This window comes from Gigantopelta aegis, chromosome 7, assembly GCF_016097555.1.
Source record: "Gigantopelta aegis isolate Gae_Host chromosome 7, Gae_host_genome, whole genome shotgun sequence".
Taxonomy (NCBI): Eukaryota; Metazoa; Mollusca; class Gastropoda; order Neomphalida; family Peltospiridae; genus Gigantopelta; species Gigantopelta aegis.
The window spans coordinates 36653911-36678071 of record NC_054705.1 but is presented as its reverse complement, the minus strand read 5'-3'; the positions used below and the strand labels follow the sequence as shown (position 1 = coordinate 36678071).

Genomic DNA, 24161 nt, shown 5'->3' with positions numbered 1-24161 from the left:
TAGGTTCACGGAGGTCACCAAGCTGTGACGTCATCACCCCCCCCCCCAAAAAAAAAAATCGGAGAGTCCGGCGCAGTAAATATATTATACCTCTGCGAGAGATGAGTATTTTTGTCTTGAGGTCACACAATTTATGTTAATTACACGAGGTCAGAGGGAACCACTTGTAGCACTTTGATAGAGAAGGGGGGATCGGGTTTCAGCCGTGGAATTCAAATGACATTGTATTGGTTGACTTTACGTATCAGGATCCTGTTGAACACCGGTGACGTTCTAATAGGAGGGCGTGGGGGTTAATCACAATTCGCAGCCGGGTTCTCCGACAGAAGTGAGGTGAAAGTGGTCAGGTGTGGTTGTTGCCGGTAAACAGTGGTGCCCAAGACTTTTGTCAAAATTGGGATTACCGGAGTTTGATTATCAGTGAGTACGGTATACTTATTTTTCTTAAGTTTTATAGATCTTGATTAAATAAACAAATAAATAAATACTCGGTAAATAAATATTTAGTAAGTAAGTAAGTAAGTAAGTAAATAAATAAATAAATAAATAAATATTATTAATTAATAAATCGTTAGGCAAAGGGTGAATCACTTTAACAATAGCGATTGTGCAATGTAAAATGAAAGAATTCGTTCCTATTTTGAGTTTATTTAGAATTAAATATTAAAAGGTAACATAATTATTTGTTTTAACTTTGAATAATAATGATTATAGTACAGTAGCAAAATTATAAAAATTAATTAAATAATATTTAATTACCACTGCTACTACAACTCCACCACTACTGTTTCTACTATTACTGCTACTGCTAATACCACTACTACCGCTGCTTCTGCTGCTGCTGCTGCTACTACTACTTCTACTACTGTTGCTGTTGCTGCTGCTTCTGCTGCTGCTACTATTACTACTACTACGGTATTGTAGTAGTAGCAGCAGCAGTTATAGTAGTAGTAGTAGTAGTAGTAAGTAGTAGTAGTAGTAGTAGTAGTAGTAGCAGTAGTAGTAGTAGTAAGTATTAGTATTAGTAGTAGTAAGTAGTAGTAGTAGTAGTAGTAGTAGTAGTAGTAGTAGTATAAGTAGTAGTAGTAGTAGTAAGTAGTAGTAGTAGTAGTAGTAGTAGTAAGTAGTAGTAGTAGTAGTAGTAGTAGTAGTAGTAGTAAGTAGTAGTAGTAGAGGTAGTAGTAGTAGTAGTAAATGCTATATCAATATTTAAAACAACGCAATTAAAATAATACAATCACCGGTTTGAACTTAATGAATATCATATTTTATTTTATACAGTACATGTTTTGAATTATTAAAACAAAATTATAACGAGTAAGAGCAAATACGGCAATGGTTTTGGTTTATGTAACAACTATAGTATACTATATATGGTAACATATACTGTTATACTTCTATATTGTTATGTTGTGTATTCCACACTTATTAATTGGTTGGTTTATTTTGAATATTTTCTGTTTTTGTTATTGTATGTAAGGCTAAACTACAGTAGTACAAATAATAATTCAGTTAATTTGTATTCTCAGATGAATTCATTTTAGTTTGGTCCCATATATCTGCTGTCAAACTGAAATTCAGGACTAATAATTTCAGTTGGGTTCAATTCCTCTCATCAAATTCGTTTCATTTCAGTTTGGTCCGGTCTGATACCCCAGTAGCCGATGCATTTATTGTGCTGGGGTGTCGTTAAATATCTATTCTATTCTATTCTATTCTATTCTATTCTATTCTATTCTAAGTTAGTTTGATCCAATATTCAGTTGACGGCAGATGTATCAGACTAACTATGGTACAGGTAATTTCAACCGAATTCGGTTCAACACATTTGATTTTAAATTCAACTACTTTAATTCAGTTCGGGTTTACGCAGTTTATTCATCGTAACAACAACAAAACCATATTATATCGAAATTTGAAAATCCCATATTACACAGCCATTCATAAATAAAGATGGACACTACCGGATGCAGAGATAGGACACCGGAGTCCTCTGACTCACCCCCGCCCGTTTAATTACTTTGTAAAATCCATTATCCACAATATAAAACACTAAATACCCCGAAAACGCGACTCTAAGAATCTTTATTTCAAAATATTCAGAGAGCATGCCCCACCCTCCTGAACTCCCCTACTTGTCTGGTTCTTTTTGGGAACTCATTTGTCTTCTACAAACTCAAATTGCCCTTTTCAGAATTGTATGACCTCTCCACCTCCCACTTTACAAAAACCTGGATCTGCCAATGAACATTACATAGTAAGAAAATCACACACCACTAATGAAGGCAGCGGAATGCTCCAAAACATTGGGTAGAAATTAAAACGTTTTTAAAAAGGAAGACATATTTAATATATCAGTTTCTCCCGATACATTGCGCGCAATGAATACACGTCGATACACTCGCGCATTCAATACACGTCACTCAAAAAGAATTCAATACACGTCACTCAAAAAGAATTCATAGAGTTTACTTACACATCATTCGTATGTGCCAAATATGCGATATTTGTCAACACTTATTATTTATTTTATTTATTTACTTTTTAAATTTTTATTCTCAGCCCCTTGTTTACAATTAAAACAACACATGTCAAGGGTAAAACATGGGTTTTGTACATAATAAAACATAAAACAACACAATAATAATAATTTAGGTTTACTGGCTTTACATCCAAATATCACAAGCTTTAAATTACATATACGCTTACATGATTTTGACAACCATTTTAAATAATCATTCCAAAAGTTCTAAACAATTTTATATTCCCAAAATATATGTACTATAGATTCTTTTCCTTCATGACAAAAAGTACACGTTTCAGTGTTAATTAATTTGAATTTATATACGAAACTATTCGTACATGTAGTTAATATCCTATGAGGTATCCTATATTGGAACCATCTAAGTTTTATTTCTTGCGTGGCTACAAATGATTTTAAATAGATAGTATGCCAATTAAGGTCTGAAATAAAATAATTTTGCCATTTTGATATTGCAGAATTTGGCTTTTCAGAAGTTACAAGTGTATAATAAAATAGTTTCGAACCATTTCTGATAGAACAAAGTTTTCGTTGAACGGGAGAATCATCTAAAGGAATATTTGTTTCTATTTTATTTAGGTTCGTTTTCCTAAGGTAAGCCTTAAGTGAGTCAATAACTCCCTGATACTCTAAAAAAAGAGGCATTTAATTCGTATAAATTATAATGTGGTTAACGTTAAAACGTTGCTGTATTCATCAACATGACCACAGATTTGAGGAACACATTTCCCAAGCACTTCGTTTTTAAAAAACGATTTGTTGTTAATTTTTATATTGCAATTATTAAACAAAATGGTTCTGATAAGAAGCCTTCAAAAGATGGAACTTTAATTAATGACAAGAAGTCACGGGATGCAATAATAGTCTTTCGAAAATACTTGTTTTAAAGATTTTTAAGCACAATTGAAGGAACTCGATACCGAACAGAGACATTGTTATTTAATAAATGAATTAGTTGTTGTATCTTGGGCTGCACGTTAATCGTCAGTGTTATAAGTAGACCGAAAATGTTTTTTGCAATGACTGTGTAGTATATACATCATGGTATTACATGAGTATAAATTGCTATAGGATAATGTACATATAAATATAACATATAAAGAATTCTAGTACAGACATCTAAACAGACACATAAAGGAAAACTATTCACCAGCGCTGATGGTAAAGCCCCACTTAAAATGAATTGTAGTGTGGTATAATAAATGAATGAACGAACGAACGAATGATCGAATGAATGAATGGATGGATGGATGGATGGATGGATGGATGGATGGACGGACGGATGAATGATCGATGGATTGAAATATTAATTAAATGAAAGTAGCAGAAGATTTTTTTTTTTTAATGCTACTGTGTGTTAAATGTATATAGAAGAATAAATTGAATTAAAAAATATTGTACTTTAGTAGATAGACAATCTCCTTTCATAGGCTTTTTTAATATATTGGTTGCTAGTTTAGTTCCAACTAAAACATTAAATCTAAAAATAAAGAAAAACAGACGATTTATACAGTTTTGAGCCAAGATACACTGACCTATACTTTTTAAAATTACAGTGAAAAAGCAGCTCTTCCTATTATATATTTACAATTATTTAAATCTAGGATTACAATCTTTGATATAATATTAACGGCTTCTTTAAAATATTGAATTGCACTCCATGGTACTGTAATACATCTATATATATATATAATGAATTTATAGCAGTTTATATTTACCTAGAAATAAATTTCACATAGTCCCCTAAAAAAATATAGATTTTTGTAAATTATGTACGACTAATTGTAGCAAATTATAATCACTCAAAAATACGTTTCACGTGCCCAATTATTACTATTTCAATGAAAGTTTTATGTTTTAATTTATAGATGTAACACACAATGTTGTGATAGGACGCTGTTCCTTTAATTAGTAACCAAATGAGCTTGTAGAAACATTTTAATTCTAGTAAACAGACGTTTAAACACACAAAAACAAATTAAAATGTGTTTTGTTTAACGACACCACTAGAGCACATTGATTAATTAATCATTTTGCATCGCCACAAAGAGGACTGCCATTCCCAGACTCATTTACTAAATCAAAACTAGCACAGGACAGTTAAAGTTTGTTTTGTTTAACGACACCACTGAAGCACATTGATTAATTAATCATCGGCTATTGGATGTCAAAGATTTATAATTCTGACATATAGTCTTAGAGAGGAAACCCGCTACACTTCCCCACTAGTATCAAGTGATCTCTTTCGTGTTTATTTTCACACAGACAAGACTGATTTACCAGTCGTGAGACACTGGTTGGGTCGGGAAAAAGAACAATCAGAAATTGAATCCATCACATAGACAGGATAGCACATACCACGACCTTTGATATACCAGTCGTGGTGCACTGGCTGTGACGAGAAATAACCCAATAGGCCCACCGACGGAGATCGATCCCAAACCGACCACGTATCAAGCGAGCTCTTTACCACTGGGCTACGTCCCACCCCCATCCCCTTCACCGCAAATAAAAAATATGAGACAATTATTGTATTTTTAAAACTTAATTTAATGTATTTTTATTGCTCCAAAATACGTTGGTAGTAGAATAAAACGTGAAAATTTTAATCATTTTATATACTTGACGTCTTGTTCTTTATGACTCGTCAACAAATCACCAATATTTTCTTGAGCATATTTCCCAATTAGAATTTTTAAACTGAAAAAATATCTAAAATGCACGCTTTATTAATTATAAAACATTTCATTGTAAAAAATTAAAGTGAGTATTTAATCACGGAGAAGACATACATATGTCTTTGTAGCTCAGATTATACCATTATATTACAAAAGTAATAGTAGTTTCTAACGAAATATATAGAGGCTATTTCATGGGGTTTTTTAATACGATTTTTATGTCAACGAGTCACATCCCCCGCTAAAGCAAATGGTCCGCTTTTAGAACTAAAACATACAGGTTTATACATACGAGTTTCTGGTGGTGCAAAAACAAAATAGAAAAAGGGCCGCTTGGTTCATATTCGAACCTCCCTAGGTCCAGATCACGCTACGCCCCTGGATGTGTGAAAAATCATATTTTCACACATCACGAGTTGACATAAAAATCATATTCGAAAAAACACCATGAAATGGTATATTTATTATATACATCTTTCCTAATTTTTGACAATATCTTTCGCTTTTTGTTAATATCTTTCGCTTATCCGATCGACAACACGTAACGCCATGATATACTTGCGTATTTCTTCCGATGGAACTTTTCCAAAACATTTACTTGACCACAAACTTTTTAAAAGAAATTTGAATACAAATACTGATGTGCAAACATACCTGACAAAGCCATCATCCAAAAAATAAAAAATCCACAAAAACAAAACGAATCGAATGCCGTTAAATTCTTACACTTATACTCAATGACACTACATTGTGTCATCATTATTTAGCTTCGTATTCAATTCGTTTTAGATATTTTATCGTAATTGCACTTCATATTCCTTTTTTTATAGGTACAGTTGTTTAAATTACATTTTTATTTTCGAATACGATCAGATGCATTGGTAATCATCAAACTTAAATACGAAAAAAAAAAAAAACGAGACAAAGGGAGATAATTTAATCCTGAACTTTCACAAAAAAAACTAAATACAATTTCTATATTTTCACTGTAGCTAAAATACAGTGAAAATATGACTTTTCACCGGATATCACTTTTATGGTTTCCGTAGATCAATATATGTCATTGATATGTATATAATAAATTATTCTATCTAAATATTTAATACTAGGTCTTAGTGTTTACAATATATTTCATTTAATTGAGTATATAATTTTATTTCGCAAATTTACTTTTCATCAATTTTCTAGTGCACATTTTGTTTTAATTTAACCATATACAATTTTAGAAAATTAATTTAAGTTGTACTAGCACACTACTAAAGCACAATTTAACAAAGATAAATTTAGTTATATTGTATCAATGTATAATCTTTCTTATTATGGCAACATCTGAAGATATACTTTGAAATAATCTGGTATTTTGTAACTGTATTTAAATATTTGCGCTCTGAATTTACCTATTCAAACAAAATAATAATAGACCTACCACAAACGCTCTAAAAATTAAGATATATTACATATTATTATTAGACTATCAAATTAATTTAATTCGTAAGCATTTTTAATTTTTATGTACAAGTTTTAGCTACCAAAATAACGACAATTATAACGAAGAATACGCACACGAGAGCGCGCACAACACACACACACACACACACACACACACACACACACACACGAGGGCGCACGAAACACACAAACTCACTAACAAACAAACATACATTTTCGTATTTGCGACATAAAGTTAAAGTTTGTTTTGTTTAACAATACCACTACAGCTCATTGATTTATTAATCGTCGGCTATTGGATGCCAAACATATGGTAATTCTGACATATAGTTTTAGAGAGGAAACCCGCTACATTTTGTTCCCACTAGTAACAAGGGATTTTTTTATATGCATCATCCCACAGACAGGATAGCACATATCAACCACGACCTTTGATAGACCAGTTTTAGTGCACTGGCTGAAGCAAGAAATATACCAATGGGTCCACCGACGGGAATCGATCCTTGACCGACCGCGCATCAGGCGATCGAATTACCACTGAAGTATATCCCGCCGATATTTACAGGTTTTTTTTTACATCCTTGACATTTATTAGAGATTTACTATGACTGTATCCATCACGAAAACTACACGTATAACAATATAAACATTTATTAGCCATATAAACATATAGATTATATGAAACCCGTTCTCAAAGTAACAGACGCTAGTTTTTAAACACTACGACATATTTTTCACCGTTATAGGCCATTTTTAAAAATAATTGAAATAAAACATTACTTATATTGTATTGTTTAGATTATCCATTTCCGTACAACCGAAGTCTTTCTGGTCAGCCTGGTGTTTGTAATACCACGAAATGCATTTTGTAAAAACGCACGCACCTGTGAGAAGTAACGGCTATGGAGACAATCTCTAGTCAACTGTTCAAGGGCATTTCCCAGTTACAATGTCAATGACTCTTGTTTTACTCTGTTGTAACTTTATCCAATTGTGTTCCAGGTTTGTAGATTAACTAAACTTAGTATCCATTTTTACGGGTTGAAACTGGGGCCTGCGCCTTTAAATGGAGATAGATCATGGACTTTGCCATCCCTTGATGAAGGCAAGTGGATTCTGCCAAAACGTTAGGTAGATATTTTAACCAAATTAAAGTTACAGACCCTAGTTGTAAAACACTACCGCGCACTTTCACTATTGGAGCCGTTTTTTTTTTTTTTTTTTTTTTTTGTTTTTTTTTTTTTTTTTTTTTGTTGTTGTTGGTTTTTTTTTTTTTAATGAGACATAACTAAGATTTTATTGTTTATATTATCCAGTTCTATACACCCGAAGTATTACTGGTCATCCTGGTGTTTCTAATACCACGAAATGTATTTTTCATATATTTAAAAACGCACGTTCGTCTGAAAACAATTTATGTTATGGAAATGAGCTCTGGTCTATTTTTAAGAATATGTCAACGTTTCAACGTCACAGACTCTTGTTTGACTCTATTGTAACTTTATCCTAATATGTTACAGGTTTGTAGATTAACTGAACTTAGTTAGTGTCCATTTTCACGGGTTGAAACTAGGGTCTGCGACTTTAATGAAATTTAAACGTATGCACAGGTGGGTTACGGATAATGGGAAACGGTCCCGAGCAGTACCAAGGAACCCCCTTTCCGAAATCCTTTTTCTTTCTTTCTTTCTTTCTTCTTCTTCTTCTTCTTCTTCTTCTTCTTCTTCTGCTTCTGCTTCTTCTTTTTGTGGTCCTTTGCACTGAAAAAAAACCTATACAATATACTAGTTGATTACAAGAACGAAGCCATTGCAAGAATTCCTGGTGACGCCCATCAAGTCGTGATATGTGCGTGGTTCATTGATAAAATGAATACGTGCGGCTCGGCATATGCTCTCGTATGATACAATACATATGTCAAACAATATACTGTTTCAGTTTGAGTTTTAAAAATAAAACCAGGACAAGCAAACCCACGATTCGACCACGCAGTACTGCTTCCGGCTCCGCACCTCAAAGGAGGATGAAGACAATGAGAGAGAGAGAGAGAGAGAGAGAGAGAGAGAGAGAGAGAGAGAGAGAGAGAGAGAGAGAGAGAGAGAGAGAGAGAGAGAGATTTAATGACGCACTCAACACATTAGTGCTGTTCAACGACACCAAGAAAGAAAGAAATGTTTTATTTTACGACGCACTTAACACATTTTATTTACGGTTATATGGCGTCAGACATATGGTTAAGGACCACACAGATATTGAGAGAGGAAACCCACTGTTTTCGATTAGCAGCAAGGGATCTTTTATATGCACCATCCCACAGACAGGGTAGTACATACCACGGCCTTTGATATACCAGTTGTAGTGCATTGGCTGGAACGAGAAAGAGCCCAATGGGCCCACCGACGGGGATAGATCCCAGACTGACCGCGCATCGAGAGAGCTCTTTACCACCAGGCTACGTCCCGCTCCTAACGACACCAAGGGGCGAGACGGTGGTAAATAAAATGTGTTGAATGCGTCGTTAAATAAACCATTTCCTTCCTTCAACGACACAAATAGTACTAGAGCACATTAATGTATCAATCATCGGCTATTGGATGTCAAACATTTGTTAAGTTTTGACTAAATGCTAAGTTTTCTTTTCATTAGCAGCAATGGTTCTTATACAAGCACCATCCCACAGAAAGGATAACAATTACCACGGCCTTTCATATAACAGTCGTGTTGCACTGGCTGTGACGGGAAGAAATGAATGAGTGAGTGAAGAGTAAATGAATGAATGAATGAATGAATGAATGAATTAAAATTAAAATTAAAATTAAAATTAAAATTAAAATTAAATTAAATTAAATTAAATTAAATTAAATTAAATTAATTAATTTATGTTTAACGATACCCCAGCACGAAAAATACATTGGCTATTGGGTGTTGAATTACGTTAGTGACGGGAAGAAAAACCTAATCGGAGAATGGGTCCAGTGATGTGGTTCGATCCTACGACGCTCACACCTCAGGCAAGCGCTCTACCGACTGAGGTAGATCCCGTTCAAAGAAGTGAAACGTGAAGACGCGATACTTGCCAAGTGTCAAGGACAGTTTAGTGGACTGGCGACCTGTTATCACAATAATCAGCGCGGTTCGTTTAATGAGCGAATCACGACTTAATTGTTATGGCCGCCAGTAAAGCACATCAAGGGAGATAACTTGCTATCAGAGACGTGTCTCGTTCTGTTGACATCACCGGCGAACTGACATGATTAACACTTTGGCTTCCTGGAACCAGATCCAGAATAAACAGTGATAATATCCGGTGTACTTGTTTTAGCTTTATAGGTGTTAACAGATTTTTAATGGGCAATGGGCAACTAGTTTTACGTGCTCATGTACCACTGGGGTTTCGAACACGTCTCTCACGAGAAAAGTCTCTGATATGAGCAGGGGCCTGAATCGGGACAATAGGTAGTTACTTAATTGGACAATTTAGAATTTTTAGAATTTAATCCAACAAGAAAAAGAAAAAGGGATGGGTGCTTTTAGATGCGCAATTTTTTTTTATAAAAAAATCCTATTATAAGGGCGCTTTGATTTTTGATGGGCTAGCCCCAAAAAACATATTTAATAAACGCCACTAAAGCTGATTCTACTTTAAATTTAGACCCAAGGAGGTTAAAGAGGAAGGGTTGGTTCCAGATTTTTAAAGGTCCTTAGTTCTCACTCTAACAACATGGTATTTCTGTTTAAAACTTATTTTTCTAGGAAATAGATTTCTTTTAAATTTTAGTCATCGTAGTCAGGCCTAGATCTTAACATTTTTAGTGGTATTCCATCGGGCTGCCAGGTTATAAAATCTGGTAGCCCGACAATTTTGATAAATAAAAAGAAAGAGTTATGGCGTCCCTCTTCGGGGTTGTTCTGATACAGATTTGTCCTGTGTCCGTCCGTTGTCCGTTCTTTCAACTTTTCCCTTGGAGTTTATCTTCTCCTAGATTTTGATTGGATCATTCTGGAATTTGGTACAGGTATTTCTTTCTTTTAAAATTTGTGAATATTCACATTTTTATTAATAATAAGTTTAACAGTGTCTATAAACTAACAAAGAAATAGTTTTAAAGTTTAAAATTAACAATAAATTAAAATCGATGTTTAACATTGAACATTTCCTCCTGAAGTTTTGAACAGTGTTCTGAAATTTGGTACAGGGCTTCTCTACATACTGTCTACATACAGACATAGAGACATTTCTAAATTATTAAATGTTTGAAATTTTAACAAATTAAAATTGATGTTTAAAATTGACAATTTAAAAGAATTACTAATATCATCTTTTACAATTTTATTCGATCGTTCTCAAACGTGACACAAGAATTCTCTAGGGCAGTTTCTCCAAATCGAAAGAGAGATTTCTAAATTAAATTTTAAATAATTAAAATTGCAGCTTAACCCTGAAAAGTCTATCCCTTCATAGACTTTGACTGACTGAGGTCAATAGCGGAATTGCTGTTGAATTTATTTGTAAGCGAATACAACAATAAAATAAAAAATCTTATAAGCAGACGAGTAAATTTTATGTTCGTGATCAGCTGAAACGTTCTGAATTGTTAAACATTCTGGCAATTGAACAGCATGCGCCTATATTTGGAAATATATGTACTTTTGAAAAAACAGTGTCATCATCTATCTGACATTTAAATACATTTTTCATATCATGAAATATGTAAATGTTTCACTTAGAAAATCACCTATAAACTACTAAATCGGATATTGTGAATATGATAATAATTACCATGTATGCAAATCATTTTTATTTGAAGAAGAATGCATGTTACTTTTCGTTCATTTGTTAAATGTTTTTTTTATTTTATTTATTTATTTATTATTCAAATTACTATAAAAGATTTTGTTTTAATTTTCCATATAAGTATAATATTTGTTTTCCTTAGCTTGGTGCGTGTGTTTCTTGGTTAAGACAATGTGGTATACAATGTGGTTAAAGGCATGCGAATTCCTTTTGTTGTACATTGACTATTCAAGTAAAGTGACTGTTTTGAGTTCGTTACCATATTTCCCACTAGTGGTGCCTTTTTTGACGGACTGAAAGTACAGATTAAATACATTTTCTTGTTTAGAATATCAGTGTCTGAGTAGCCATTGTGTTTTTGGTTCCACTACTGTTTGTAATTACTTAAAGGGACATTCCCGAGTTTGCTGCATTGTAATATGTTTTCGACTAATAAAATATTTCTACGATTAAACATACATATTAAATATATTTTCTCGTTTAGAATATCAATGTCTGTATATTCAATGTGTTTCTGGTCGTCTTAATATTTGCAAGAAGCCCAAACTGGATTTTAGGAAATAAAATGAAATTTAACCTTAGTACAAATATTAGAACGATCAAAAACACTGTTTCATATACAGCCACCAATATTTTATGCAGAAACATATATGTGATATGTAATTACAATCGTTACAAAATCTCTGTTAGTCGATAACATCTTAAAAATTGCAGCAAAATCAGGAATGTCCCTTTAAGCTTCATTTCAGTTCCAAATATATGTGTAAGTATAACGTTTTCGCATGTACGAAATTATTTGAAGGTAAAATCTAGTTTAGGCTACTACTATAGAGATTAGAACGATCAGAAACATATTACATATACAACTATGGATATTTTGAACAAAAAAGAAGTGTATTTAATATGCAATTGTAAACATTAAAAGGATGGCTGTAGTCAAAAATACATTACGATGTAATGGTAGCAAACTCTCTTAGTCTCTCAAGTATCTTCAGAACTCCACTACATTTAAAGGGATATTCCTGAGTTTGCTGCAATTTTAAAGATGTTATCGACTAACAGAGATTTTCTGACGTCTGTAAGTACATATCAAATATATTTTTCTGCATACAATATTAGTGGCTGTATATTAAACGTGTTTTTGATCGTTCTAGTATTTGTACTAGATTAAATTTCATTTTATTTCCTAAAAAAGATTTTTTCGTACGTACGAAATTATCTGAAGACAAAATCCAGTTTGGGCTTCTTATAAATATTAATACGACCAGAAACACATTGAATATACAGACACTGATGTTCCAAACAAGAAAATATATTTAATATTTAAGTTTAATCGTAGAAATATTTTATTAGTCGGAAACATCTTACAATGCAGCAAACTCAGGAATGTTCCTTTAAAGTAATTAAATGCGTCATTGCCTTTACAGAAACAAAATGGCGGGAGTAATTGCGATGCCTATCCCGCAATATCCGCCTCAGCTGACAGCGCCAATCCCACTATACCCCTGGCAGCAACTTCCGCTTCCGTCGCCATGTGGAATGTGTGACGCAGAATCGAGCATACAGTGCATTTCCGCCACTGACATCACCGTCAACGCCTGGTACTCTTGTTGGAACCCCTCCTCAGAATGTACAACACAACTGATGACATCAGCAATTGATCTGTCTACGTCATCGAAATCGACGCAGTTGACTAACATCCAGCACAGAGGATATACAGGTAAGTCAATATTCCAATTTTTTTTTTTTTTATTATTATTATATAATGGCTCTATATGTAGTGATTTACAGGAACTGAACGGCATAATCTGTGTAGTTGAAAATAATGAGCATGTGATTTTTTGAGGTCTGAGACTGCAGTAAAATAAAGTTGAATTATAGGTTAGTCTCCTAAATATGCTATTTTGGCGCCTAAAAACATAGAAGTAGGTGCCATCTGGCTCCTGGACAGAAAAGTTAAAGTAAAAGGCTGAGTTATCAATGTGGGTCAGGGTTGATCCCAAAATCATTTGGTTTTTATGGTAGTTGATGAAAAATATACACTAAACATACCAACAAGGATTAATAAAAGTATGGCCCGTATCGTCCTGGGAAGTGGCAATCTTCTGCCTCATGGGTATTGTGAAATTACTCCTTTGACTCTGATTTGTGTCTATTTTTACGATTTTGAAAATTTCAATGATTTTTGTCGTTCAGAGATCAATTTCACAAAACACCGTAAACATAGTTTTTCACGTAAACGTAAATCTACGTCTAATATAAACCATAATTCATATTACTACTAAGTACAACTTATAATATATTCTGAAGTGTACATATTTCATAGTCTTTCGTCCTTACATACTCCGTATTCCATAATGATATAATGTTCTGCATGAAATGGATGCCAAACACAAGTAAACAGGTATAACTGCTACTCGCAGACGTAACCTTATGACATTTTGTGAAAATCGTTCGTGATTTGTCACAAATTTACGATTCGATCTAGCCCGAGCAGGCTACTCTGCCGTTCGAGAGCTAGACGGACATTTGAATGGTTATGAATATAACCATCGTAAGATCCGTGTAGGTGTCGAACGGTAGAGTACTCGGGCTAGATACGATCGCACGAGACAAATCGTTTCTACAAATCCCGCCGTGATGACGCGCCTTAATACTGCATACCTGCCTGCGCGATATACAGTGGGGCTTTTAATATACAATCAATTAATAACACGTATGACCCGGGTGACCCTGTCAGTGTGTCGGTGGTTGTTTTCAAACTGGAACTCAGCTCCTGGGAACCCAGAGTTCGCGTGAGTACTGGAATGACATACCCTCGAACCGGAGTAGTTCGCCCGAGTGCTGTAATAACATAGCCTCGAACCAGAGTGTTTCAAGTGAATCTAAATGACAACCGGGGTTATTTTTTATAATTCTTCTTCAATACTTGACCTCGATATATCAGACCTTGGTAAGCTACCTGAAAACAATTACGATCGATTACAGACATGTTGATTTCCCTGTCATCTCGAAAACCAACTACTAGTTTTTAAAGGCGCAGTACCGGGAATGGCTCACTAATACAGTAGGAAGGAAATGTTTTATTTAACGACGCACTCAACACATTTTATTTACGGTTATATGGCGTCAGACATACGGTTAAGGACCACACAGATATATAGAGAGAGGAAACCCGCTATCGCCACTTCATGGGCTACTCTTTTCGATTAGCAGCAAGGGATCTTTTATATGCACCATCCCACAGACAGGATAGTACACACCACGGCCTTTGATATGCCAGTCGTGGTGCACTGGCTAGTTTTTAAAGGCGCAGTACCGGGAATGATTTACTAATACAGTAGGAAGGAAATGTTTTATTTAATGACACACTCAACATATTTTATTGACGTTATATGGCGTCAGACATATGATTAACGAACACACAGATATTGAGAAAGGAAACCCGCTGTCGCCACTTCATGGGCTACTCTTTTCGATTAGCAGCAAGGGATCTTTTATATGCACCATTCCACAGACAGGACAGTACACACCACGGTCTTTGTTACATCAGTTGTCGAGCATTGGCTGGAATGAGAAATAGCCCAATGGGACCATCGACGAGGATCGATCCTAAACCGACCGCACATCAAGCGAGCGCTTTACCACTGGGGCTACGCCCTGCCTCTTAATACAGTAGGAGCCAATTTTACAAAACATCGTGGGCCGAAGTTTAAAAAAAGTCTACTTATGTCTTACACGCGTGTAACTATATGTACATATATTTACAACGCTTAAAGCTGCAGTCCCTGGAATATTTTTATTAGTTAAGCATTTAGAACAGAAAATCCAATTACTCTATATTACGTTTGGTGCATATAAGACGCAGCACTCCGCATTGGTTCCACTACGCTGGCGTATCCAAGTCAAAAACAAACCAGGCTAGACTAAACAAAACAGGCTAAACAAAACAAAACGGGCTTCGTAAATTCAGCCCCATAAATTTACGTCTGCGATTATCGGTTATACCTGTCATACGTTTACACGTGTTTGACATCTATTTCACGCAGACAATTACACCAATACGGAAGATAGAGCATAAAATATGTGTAGTTATTAATCATCTGCTATTGGATGTCAAACATTTGCTAATATTTGACTTGTAGTCTTAGAGGAAACCCGCTACATTTTTCCATTAGCAGCAAGGGATCTTTAATGTGCACTTTCCCCACATACATGACAGAACATATTACGGCTTTTGATATACCAGACGTGGCGCACAGGTTGGGACCAAAAACAACAAATAAAAACCAGTCAAGAATGGGTCCACTGAGGTGGTTCGATCCTACGACGCAAACACCTCAGGCGACTAAGCTCAATCCCGCCACCGGCCTTATAAAATTTACAGTTTGTCTTGTTTAACGACACCACTAGAGCACATTGACTTATTAATCATCGGCTATTGGTTGTCAAACATTTGATAATTTCTGCCTTATAGTCTTAGAAGAAACCCGCAACATTTTTCCATTAGCAGCAAGGATCTTGTTTGTGCACTCTCCCTCAGAAAAGACAGCACATACCACGATCTTTGATATGCCAGCCGTAGTGCACAGATTGGAACGAAAAAAGAAAAATCCAATCACAGAATGGGTCCACTGAGGTGGTTCGATCCTACGACGCAAGCATGTCTACTGACTTAGATAGATAACGCCCGGGCCTTATGAATAATCTCCTTACATGTACACTTGCATCAATACAATTAATTAATCTGTAGAGTTGTCAAAAAATATGTCTCCTGTTTATTTCAGACTTTTCTTCAAAACCTAAGTTTAAGCGAGAGCCTCGCTTTGATTTCGCTCATCTAGCGAAATCCGTTTCCGAAGAGAATGACGGGAAATATTCCACATCACATGACCGGAACCAGGAGGCGCAGATTATCAGTCACGTGACAGTGCACTTCAACCAACTAAGGTATCAGTTGCTATCAGTTGACTAAGTAAAACTATTTTTAACTTCAGTAATGATCTAAGAGTTTTGCCTTGTCGGTAGTACACATGACTCATTTCCATAAGTACTCAATTACTTTAAAATCGGCCTCGGTGGTGTCGTGGTTAAGCCATCGCACATACGACTGGTAGGTACTGGGATCGCATCTCGTAACCGGCTCCCACCCAGAGCGAGTTTTAATGACTCAATGTGTAGATGTAAGGCCAATACACCCTCTTCTCTCTCACTGCCCGCTAACTACTAACTACTAGCCCACTGTCCTGGACAGACAGCCCAGATAGCTGAGGTATGTGTCCAGGACAGCGTGCTTGAACCTTAATTGGACATAAGCACGAAAATAAGTTGAAATGAAATTACTTTAAGTTTTAACAGATGTTTACTCCAAATTAAATGATGTAATAGCCGTCCTCCATTTAATTGGGTTACAAATGATTGACATTTTTGTTTGTTCGTAGATTTTCCGAGTACCAACAATTACCAGGAAGATTCTGCCCTGCAGTGATAAAGAAGACACGAAGACACGGACCACGGTAAGAAACCCGCTCCTCAGCCATATTTGAACGAGAACGTTATAAATTTATACTCAGAGAAAGAAATAAGGGAACACTTTACTTCGCATTGTAGACTAAATATATTTCAGTCTCTATAAGCGTCGTAAAGTCTGTATCAACTGCAAACGTATCATGTGAGATTGAATGTCAGTAATGTGAGATTGATTGTCAGTAATTTGAGATTGAATGTGAGTAATGTGGAACTGAATGCCAGTAATGTGAGATTGAATGTCAGTAATGTGAGATTGAATGCAGTAATGTGAGATTGAATGCAGTAATGTGGAACTGAATACCAGTAATGTGAGATTGAATGTCAGTAATGTGAGATTGATTGTCAGTAATGTGAAATTGAATGTGAGTAATGTGAGATTGAATGTGAGTAATGTGAGATTGAATGCCAGTAATGTGAGATTGAATGTCAGTAATGTGGTACTGAATGCCAGTAATGTGAGATTGAATGTCAGTAATGTGGGATTGAATGTCAGTAATGTGAGACTGAATGCCAGTAATGTGAGATTGAATGTCAGTAATGTGAGATTGAATGTGAGTAATGTGGGATTGAATGCCAGTAATGTGAGATTGAATGCCAGTAATGTGAGACTGAATGTCAGTAATGTGGGACTGAATGCCAGTAATGTGAGACTGAATGCCAGTAATGTGAGATTGAATGTCAGTAATGTGAGCTTGAATGTCAGTAATATGAGATTGATTGTCAGTAATGTGAGATTGAATGTCAGTAATATGGTTAACTTCCTGTCATACTGGATGAGTGGGTTGGTTGCAGTCATCCTTTCCTGTTAGTGTTGGCGTGATTCATTATTTCTTTCCATCAGTATAATTATATTGATGTGTATTATTATATGCCCAATTCAGTTATAAATATTTTGCAAAAGTAGAAGAGCAAAATGATATTTCAAGTATTGTCATATGCTAGTAGCGGATCCAGGGGAAGGTCTAGGGGTCCGGACCCCCCCCCCCCCCCCCCTTTTTGAAAACCGACCATAACCTTTATGGGGAAACGTGACTATATCAACTGTTCTGTGTAAAAGGAGAGATCAGTCATCACATTTGGACCCCTCTCCTTTCTTTAAGAAATCTTGCATCCGCGCCTGTATACCCTGTTCAATAAAACATATTTTGTAATGGTAAAAAAAAAATCAAAATGATATTTCAAGTACTGTTATATACATTCTTCGATAAAAAAAACCCCACAAAAAAACATTTTGCAATAGTAGAAAAACAGCATTATATTTCAATTATTGTTATATACCCTGTTCAATAATTAAAAACAAGTGCAATTTGGAAACATGTACCTTTAAATATTTCAGGACGAAGAAAGAATTTATCTGCAAATTTTGCAGCCGACATTTCACGAAGTCGTACAACTTGCTAATTCACGAACGGACACACACGGACGAACGCCCGTACAGCTGTGACATCTGCGGCAAGGCGTTCAGAAGACAGGACCACCTCAGAGACCACAAGTGAGTACATGTATTTTAAAAAACGCACATATCTCTCAGAAGTAACGACTATGTAGATGAGCTCTAGTCTACATTTTTAAAGGCGCAGACCCTAGTTTTAACATGTAAAAAATGGACACTAAGTTTAGTTAATTTACAAACCTGAAACTCATTTGGATAAAGTTATAATAGAGTGAAAGAAGAGTCTGTGACGTAAAAACAGGATATATCCTTAAAAATAGACTAGAACTCGAATCAATACACCGCTACTTCTCAGACGCACGTGCGTTTTTAAAAATATGAAAAATGCAATTTTTGGTACTACAAACACGAGGATGACCAGAAACACTTCGGTTCTACGGAAATGGATAATCTAAAGAATAAAATATAAGTAATGGTTAATTTCTGTGATCGTAAACGGCTCATAAAAACTAGGGTCTGTCCCTTTAATAACCTCTAAGAAGTAACGGTTATGCAAACAAACTCTAGTCTACTTTTAAAGAGTTTAAAGTTACCGTAGTTAATAATGTTAAGTTTTGTTTTGTTTAACGACACCACTGGAGCACATCAGCTATTGGATGTCAAACGTTTGGTAATTTTTTTCTTTTAAACAATATATTTATCTCCCTTGATGCGCAGTCAGTTTGGGGGTCATTGGCTATTTCTCGTTTCAGTGCACCACGACTGGTATATCAAAGGCCGTGGTATGTGCTATCCTGTCTGTGGGATGTGTGACACCCAGTAGCCAATGATTAATAAATCAATGTGCTCTAGTGGTGTCGTTGAACAAAACAAACTTTAACAATATATATATTAACATCTGGTTGGGATTGGTTGTGATGGATACAAGTGTAAACAGGGGTTCTGTGAAAAAAAACAAAAAAACAAAACAAACAAAAACAAACAAAAAACCAGTGTATTTTACATTCACCTAAAAAAAAGCAAATCTGGTTGGGATGGATTAAAAAATAATAATCAGAGATTGTGTCCACTGAGGTGATTCGATCCTTTGGCGCAAGTACCTGAGTCGAGTGCTCTATCGATTGAGTGAGATCCCACAAATGTGTGCTTTAGCACATACATACATTTACAAATGGTTTGTTTATTCTCGTACAGGTATAAGGGCGGGGCGTAGCCCAGTGGTAAAAGCGTTCGGTTGATGCGCGGTCGGTCTGGGATCGATCCCCGTCGGTGGGCCAATTGGGCTATTTCTCGTTCCAGCCAATGCACCACGACTGGAATATCAAAGGCCGTAGCATGTACTACCTTGTCTGTGGGATAGCTGCCAATTGAAAAATAGTAGCCCATGTAGTGGCGTCAGCGGGTTTCCTCTCTCTCAGAGTTTTTGACACTGACATTTAAGCATTGTAATTCGGCCCATACCAGACGCGTAGGAACGATATCTGGAGTGGGGTGGCAGTGGGGGGCTGGCAATCCCTCTCTCTCTCTCTCTCTCTCCTCTCTCTCGCTCAACCCTCTAGTGGAGGCTAGGAGGGGCCCCAAACTCCTCTCTCTCTCTCTCTCCTCTCTCGCCATCTCACCTCTCTCCTCTCTCTCCTCCCTCTCTCGCCTCTCCTCGTCCCTCTCTCTCTCTCTCTCTTCTCTCTCTCTCTCTCTCTCTCTCCTCTCTCCCTCTCTCTCTCTCTCCCTCCCTCTCTCCCGCCTCTCCCTCCTCTCTCTCTCTCTCTCTCTCTCTCTCTCTCTCTCTCTCTCTCTCTCTCCTCTCTCGGCTCTCTCTCTCTCTCTCTCTCACCTCTCTCTCTGTGTGTGTGTGGTCCTTAACTATATGTCTGACGCCATATAATTGTAAATAAAATGTGTTGAGTGCGTCGTTAAATAAAACATTTGTTTCTTTCGTACAGGTACATTCATTCTAAGGAGAAACCTTTCAAATGCGTCGAGTGTGGGAAGGGATTCTGCCAGTCGAGAACTCTCGCGGTACACAAGGCCTTACACTCACAGGTGAGTAACTACCAGTTATAGTGCACGACACGAAGAACGGCATATTAAGCAAACAAACAAAGAAGAAAACGTCTGTCACAAATTATAGATCTTAAAGGGACATTCCCGAGTTTGCTGCAATTTTTAAGATGTTATCGACTAACAGACTTTTTAACGATTGTAATTGCATATGTCAAATATATTTTTCTGCGTGATATATTAGTGGCTGTATATTAAACGTGTTTCTGATCGTTCTAATATTTGTACTAGGTTAAATTTCATTTTATTTCCTAAAATAAAAATCCAGTGTGGTCTTCTTACATATATTAAGACGACCAGAAACACATTGAATATACAGATAATGATATTCTAAACAAGAAAATATATTTAATATGTAAGGTTAATCGTAAAAATATTTTATTAGTCGGAAACATCTTACAATGTTGCAAACTCAGGAATGTCCCTTTAACAAGAGGAATTGCTCAGAAAAGAAAGGAAAGAAAGAAAGAATTACTCAGAAAAAGGAAAAGAATAAGGAAAAAAAGAAAGAAAGAAAGAAAGAAAAGAAGAAGAAGAAGAAAATACGAAGCAACTCCACCCACACTCTCACAACTCCACCCACACCCTCACAACTCCACCCACACCCTCACAACTCCACCCACACCCTCACTTCACCAACCAAAACAAATCCCCACAAAAAACAAAAACAAACACTCCACTCCTCAAAAACAAAATAATAATAATAATAATAATAATAATAATAATAATAATAATAAAATTAAAAGAAGGAAAGAAGGAAATATTTTATTTAACGACACACTCAACATAACGAACAAAAACAACAACATCACCAACAACAACAATAATAACAAATAAAAAACAAGAAGATTTTTTAAAAACGCAACAAAAAAACTATAGTGTAAGACACGAAGAATGTGGCAGTATAAGCTCGTAAACTATGCCAATCCACAAGCTGTTACGTTCACAGGTAAATACTTACCAATTACAGTGCGCGACACGACGAACAACACAATTAAAACATAAACTATAGCGCACCAAGAATGACACAATAAAACACTTTCAGCTACAGTGCACGACACGAGGAATGACAGTTAAAAAAAGGATCAAAAGGTATAATGCACGACACAAAAAATGACTCAATGAAACCAAAAAAACAACAAACCCGAACAACAACCCCCCCCCCATAAAAATCAAACCCAAACTAACAAACAAAACAAACAAACAAACAAAAAACACAACAAACCAAAAAACATGTGCTTAACGACACCACTAGAGCACATTGATTTATTAATAATCGGCTATTGGATGTCAAACATTAGATAATTTAGACATATAGTCTTAAGAGAGGAAACCCGCTAAATTTTTTCATTAGTAGCAAAGGATCCCACAGACAGGATAGCACTTACCACAGTCTTTGATATGCCAGTCGTGGTGCACTAGCTGGAACGAGAAATAGCCCAATGGGCCCATCGACGTGGATCGATCCCTGACCGAGTGGGACGAACTATAGCTGTACTACATTTTGCTGTTCCATCGTTTATTTTCGGGGCGGGGCGTAGCTCATTGGTACAGATCTCGCCCGATGCGCGATCTATCTAGGATCAATCCCCGTCGGTGGGCCCATTGGGCAATTTCTCGTTCTAGCCAGTGCTCCACAACTGGTGTAACAAAGGCCGCGGTGTATACTATCCTGTCTGTGGGATGGTGCATATCAAATATTTAACTGGAGACTAGGAGTTGGAATTATAATGAAATGTACGACATCCAATAGCTGATGAATATGAAAACAATTTGCTCTAGTGGTGTTGTTAAACAAAACAAACTTGCTGCTAATCGGAAAGAGTAGCCCATGAAGTGGCGACAGCGGGTTTCCTCTCTCAATATATTTGTGGTCCTTAATCATATGCCCGACGCCATATAGCCGTAAATAAAATGTGTTGAGTGCGTCGTTAAATAAAACATTTCCATTTCCTTCATTTATTTCCAGGCGCCTAATATCAATCGAGGGAGGACTTTATCGAAGACATCTGCGAAAAATACCACCTGCCCCAAGAACCCATGACGTCATCAATATGTGTGTACTGTTTTGCTCAACTGTTATAAATGATATTAGCGCATCTAAAAACCATTGAAATGACTGTTGGTGTAAACCAATGAAGCAACGATATTTTCTGTAAACTAGGAAAAAACTTTTTAATAATCTGTGAACCAGTGAACGCTGTTGTCTAAACCGGCAAAACGTTTGCAGGAAACAAAATGAACCAATGAACGTCATTGTCTTTAAACTGGTGATACGTTTACAGATGTAATGCACCAATAAATGCTGTTGTCTTTTAAACTGGTAATACGTTTAAATGACAAAATGCACCAATGAACGGTGCTGTTTTTAAACTAGTAAAACGTTTAAAGGGAACAATGAACCAATGAGCACTGTCGACTTTAAACTTGAAAAATAGTGTGGAGAACTGAAACCAGACAGGATTCAGCACCAATAGCCACGAACTTAATAATACAGGTTACACGCCATCATTTATTTTTACATGTATTTTTTCTTCAGAATAACTTCTGTGAAAAATACAATATCGAGAGGACTACATAACTACAATTGTTGAAAAAAAAAGAAACCCAGCCGCTTGATACATACCAAACACAAAATCAATACAGGTTGAATTTGAATTATCTACCCTTAAATGGACAGACCCTAGTTTTTAAACACTAAGACATATTTGTCACTATTAGAGCCGTTTATGATCACTGAAATTAAACATTACTTATATTTTATTGTTTAAATTATTCATTTCCGTACAACCGAAGTGTTTCTGGTCATCCTGGTGTTTCTAACACCACAAAATGTATTTTACATATTTTTTAAAACGCACGTGCGGTTGAGAAGTAACGGTTACGGAGTCGCGTTTTAGTCTCTCTTTTTTTATGGTATTTCAACGTCACAGACACTTGTTTCGCTCTGTTGTATCCAAATGTGTTACAGGTTTGTAAATTAACCAAACTTGGTGTCCATTTTTACGAGTTGAAACTAGGGTCTAGGTGAAAAACATGCCTTAGTGTTTAAAAACTAGGACCGGCCTCGGTGGCGTCGTGGCAGGTCATCGGTCTACAGGCTGGTAGGTACTGGGTTCGGATCCCAGTCGAGGCATGGAATTTTTAATCCAGGTACCGACTCCAAACCCTGAGTGAGTGTTCTGCAAGGCTCAATGGGTAGGTGTAAACCACTTGCACCGACCAGTGATCCATAACTGGTTCAACAAAGGCCATGGTTTGTGCTATCCTGCCTGTGGGAAGCGCAAATAAAAGATCCCTTGCTGTCTGTCGTAAAAGAGTAGCCTATGTGGCGACAGCGGGTTTCCTCTAAAAAAATCTGTGTGGTCCTTAACCATATGTCTGACGCCATATAACCGTAAATAAAATGTGTTGAGTGCGTCGTTAAATAAAACACTTCTTTTTTTTCTTTTTTTTTTAAACTAGGATCTGTCCCGTTAAACAAAAGTATTGCCTAATTTTGCAGATATCAATCTAATTAAAATTGGCTCCACTATTACATGTGGATCTAACACCAGCCAGTTGGAGCTCATGTCCACCCAATCTAATTAAAATTGGCTCCACTATTACATGTGGATCTAACAGCAGCCAGTTGGAGCTCATGTCCACCCAATCTAATTAAAATTGGCTCCACTATTACATGTGGATCTAACAGCAGCCAGTTGGAGCTCATGTCCA

The 24161-nt window shown here is 36.0% G+C and overlaps 1 protein-coding gene across 1 annotated transcript; it reads left to right on the top strand.

The window, feature by feature from the left end:
* The first annotated feature begins 288 nt into the window (after positions 1-288).
* On the top strand, positions 289-23240 carry LOC121377731 (protein odd-skipped-related 1-like). Its single transcript, XM_041505813.1, has 7 exons — positions 289-420; positions 12892-13184; positions 16252-16414; positions 16906-16980; positions 18330-18485; positions 20327-20426; positions 22414-23240. Exons 2-7 carry the CDS (start codon positions 12899-12901, stop codon positions 22486-22488), a joined length of 855 nt encoding a protein of 284 aa, XP_041361747.1. The 5' UTR covers positions 289-420; positions 12892-12898; the 3' UTR covers positions 22489-23240.
* The last annotated feature ends 921 nt before the right edge of the window (positions 23241-24161 follow it).

What these genes read in the sequence shown, in the direction of transcription:
- LOC121377731 (XM_041505813.1), top strand. Translation starts at nt 12,899, where the DNA reads ATGGCGGGAGTAATTGCGATGCCTATCCCGCAATATCCGCCTCAGCTG. An exon ending in ACACGAAGACACGGACCACG is followed by an intron (nt 16,981 to 18,329) that starts GTAAGAAACCCG and finishes TAAATATTTCAG; the next exon opens with GACGAAGAAAGAATTTATCT. An exon ending in GACCACCTCAGAGACCACAA is followed by an intron (nt 18,486 to 20,326) that starts GTGAGTACATGT and finishes TCTTTCGTACAG; the next exon opens with GTACATTCATTCTAAGGAGA.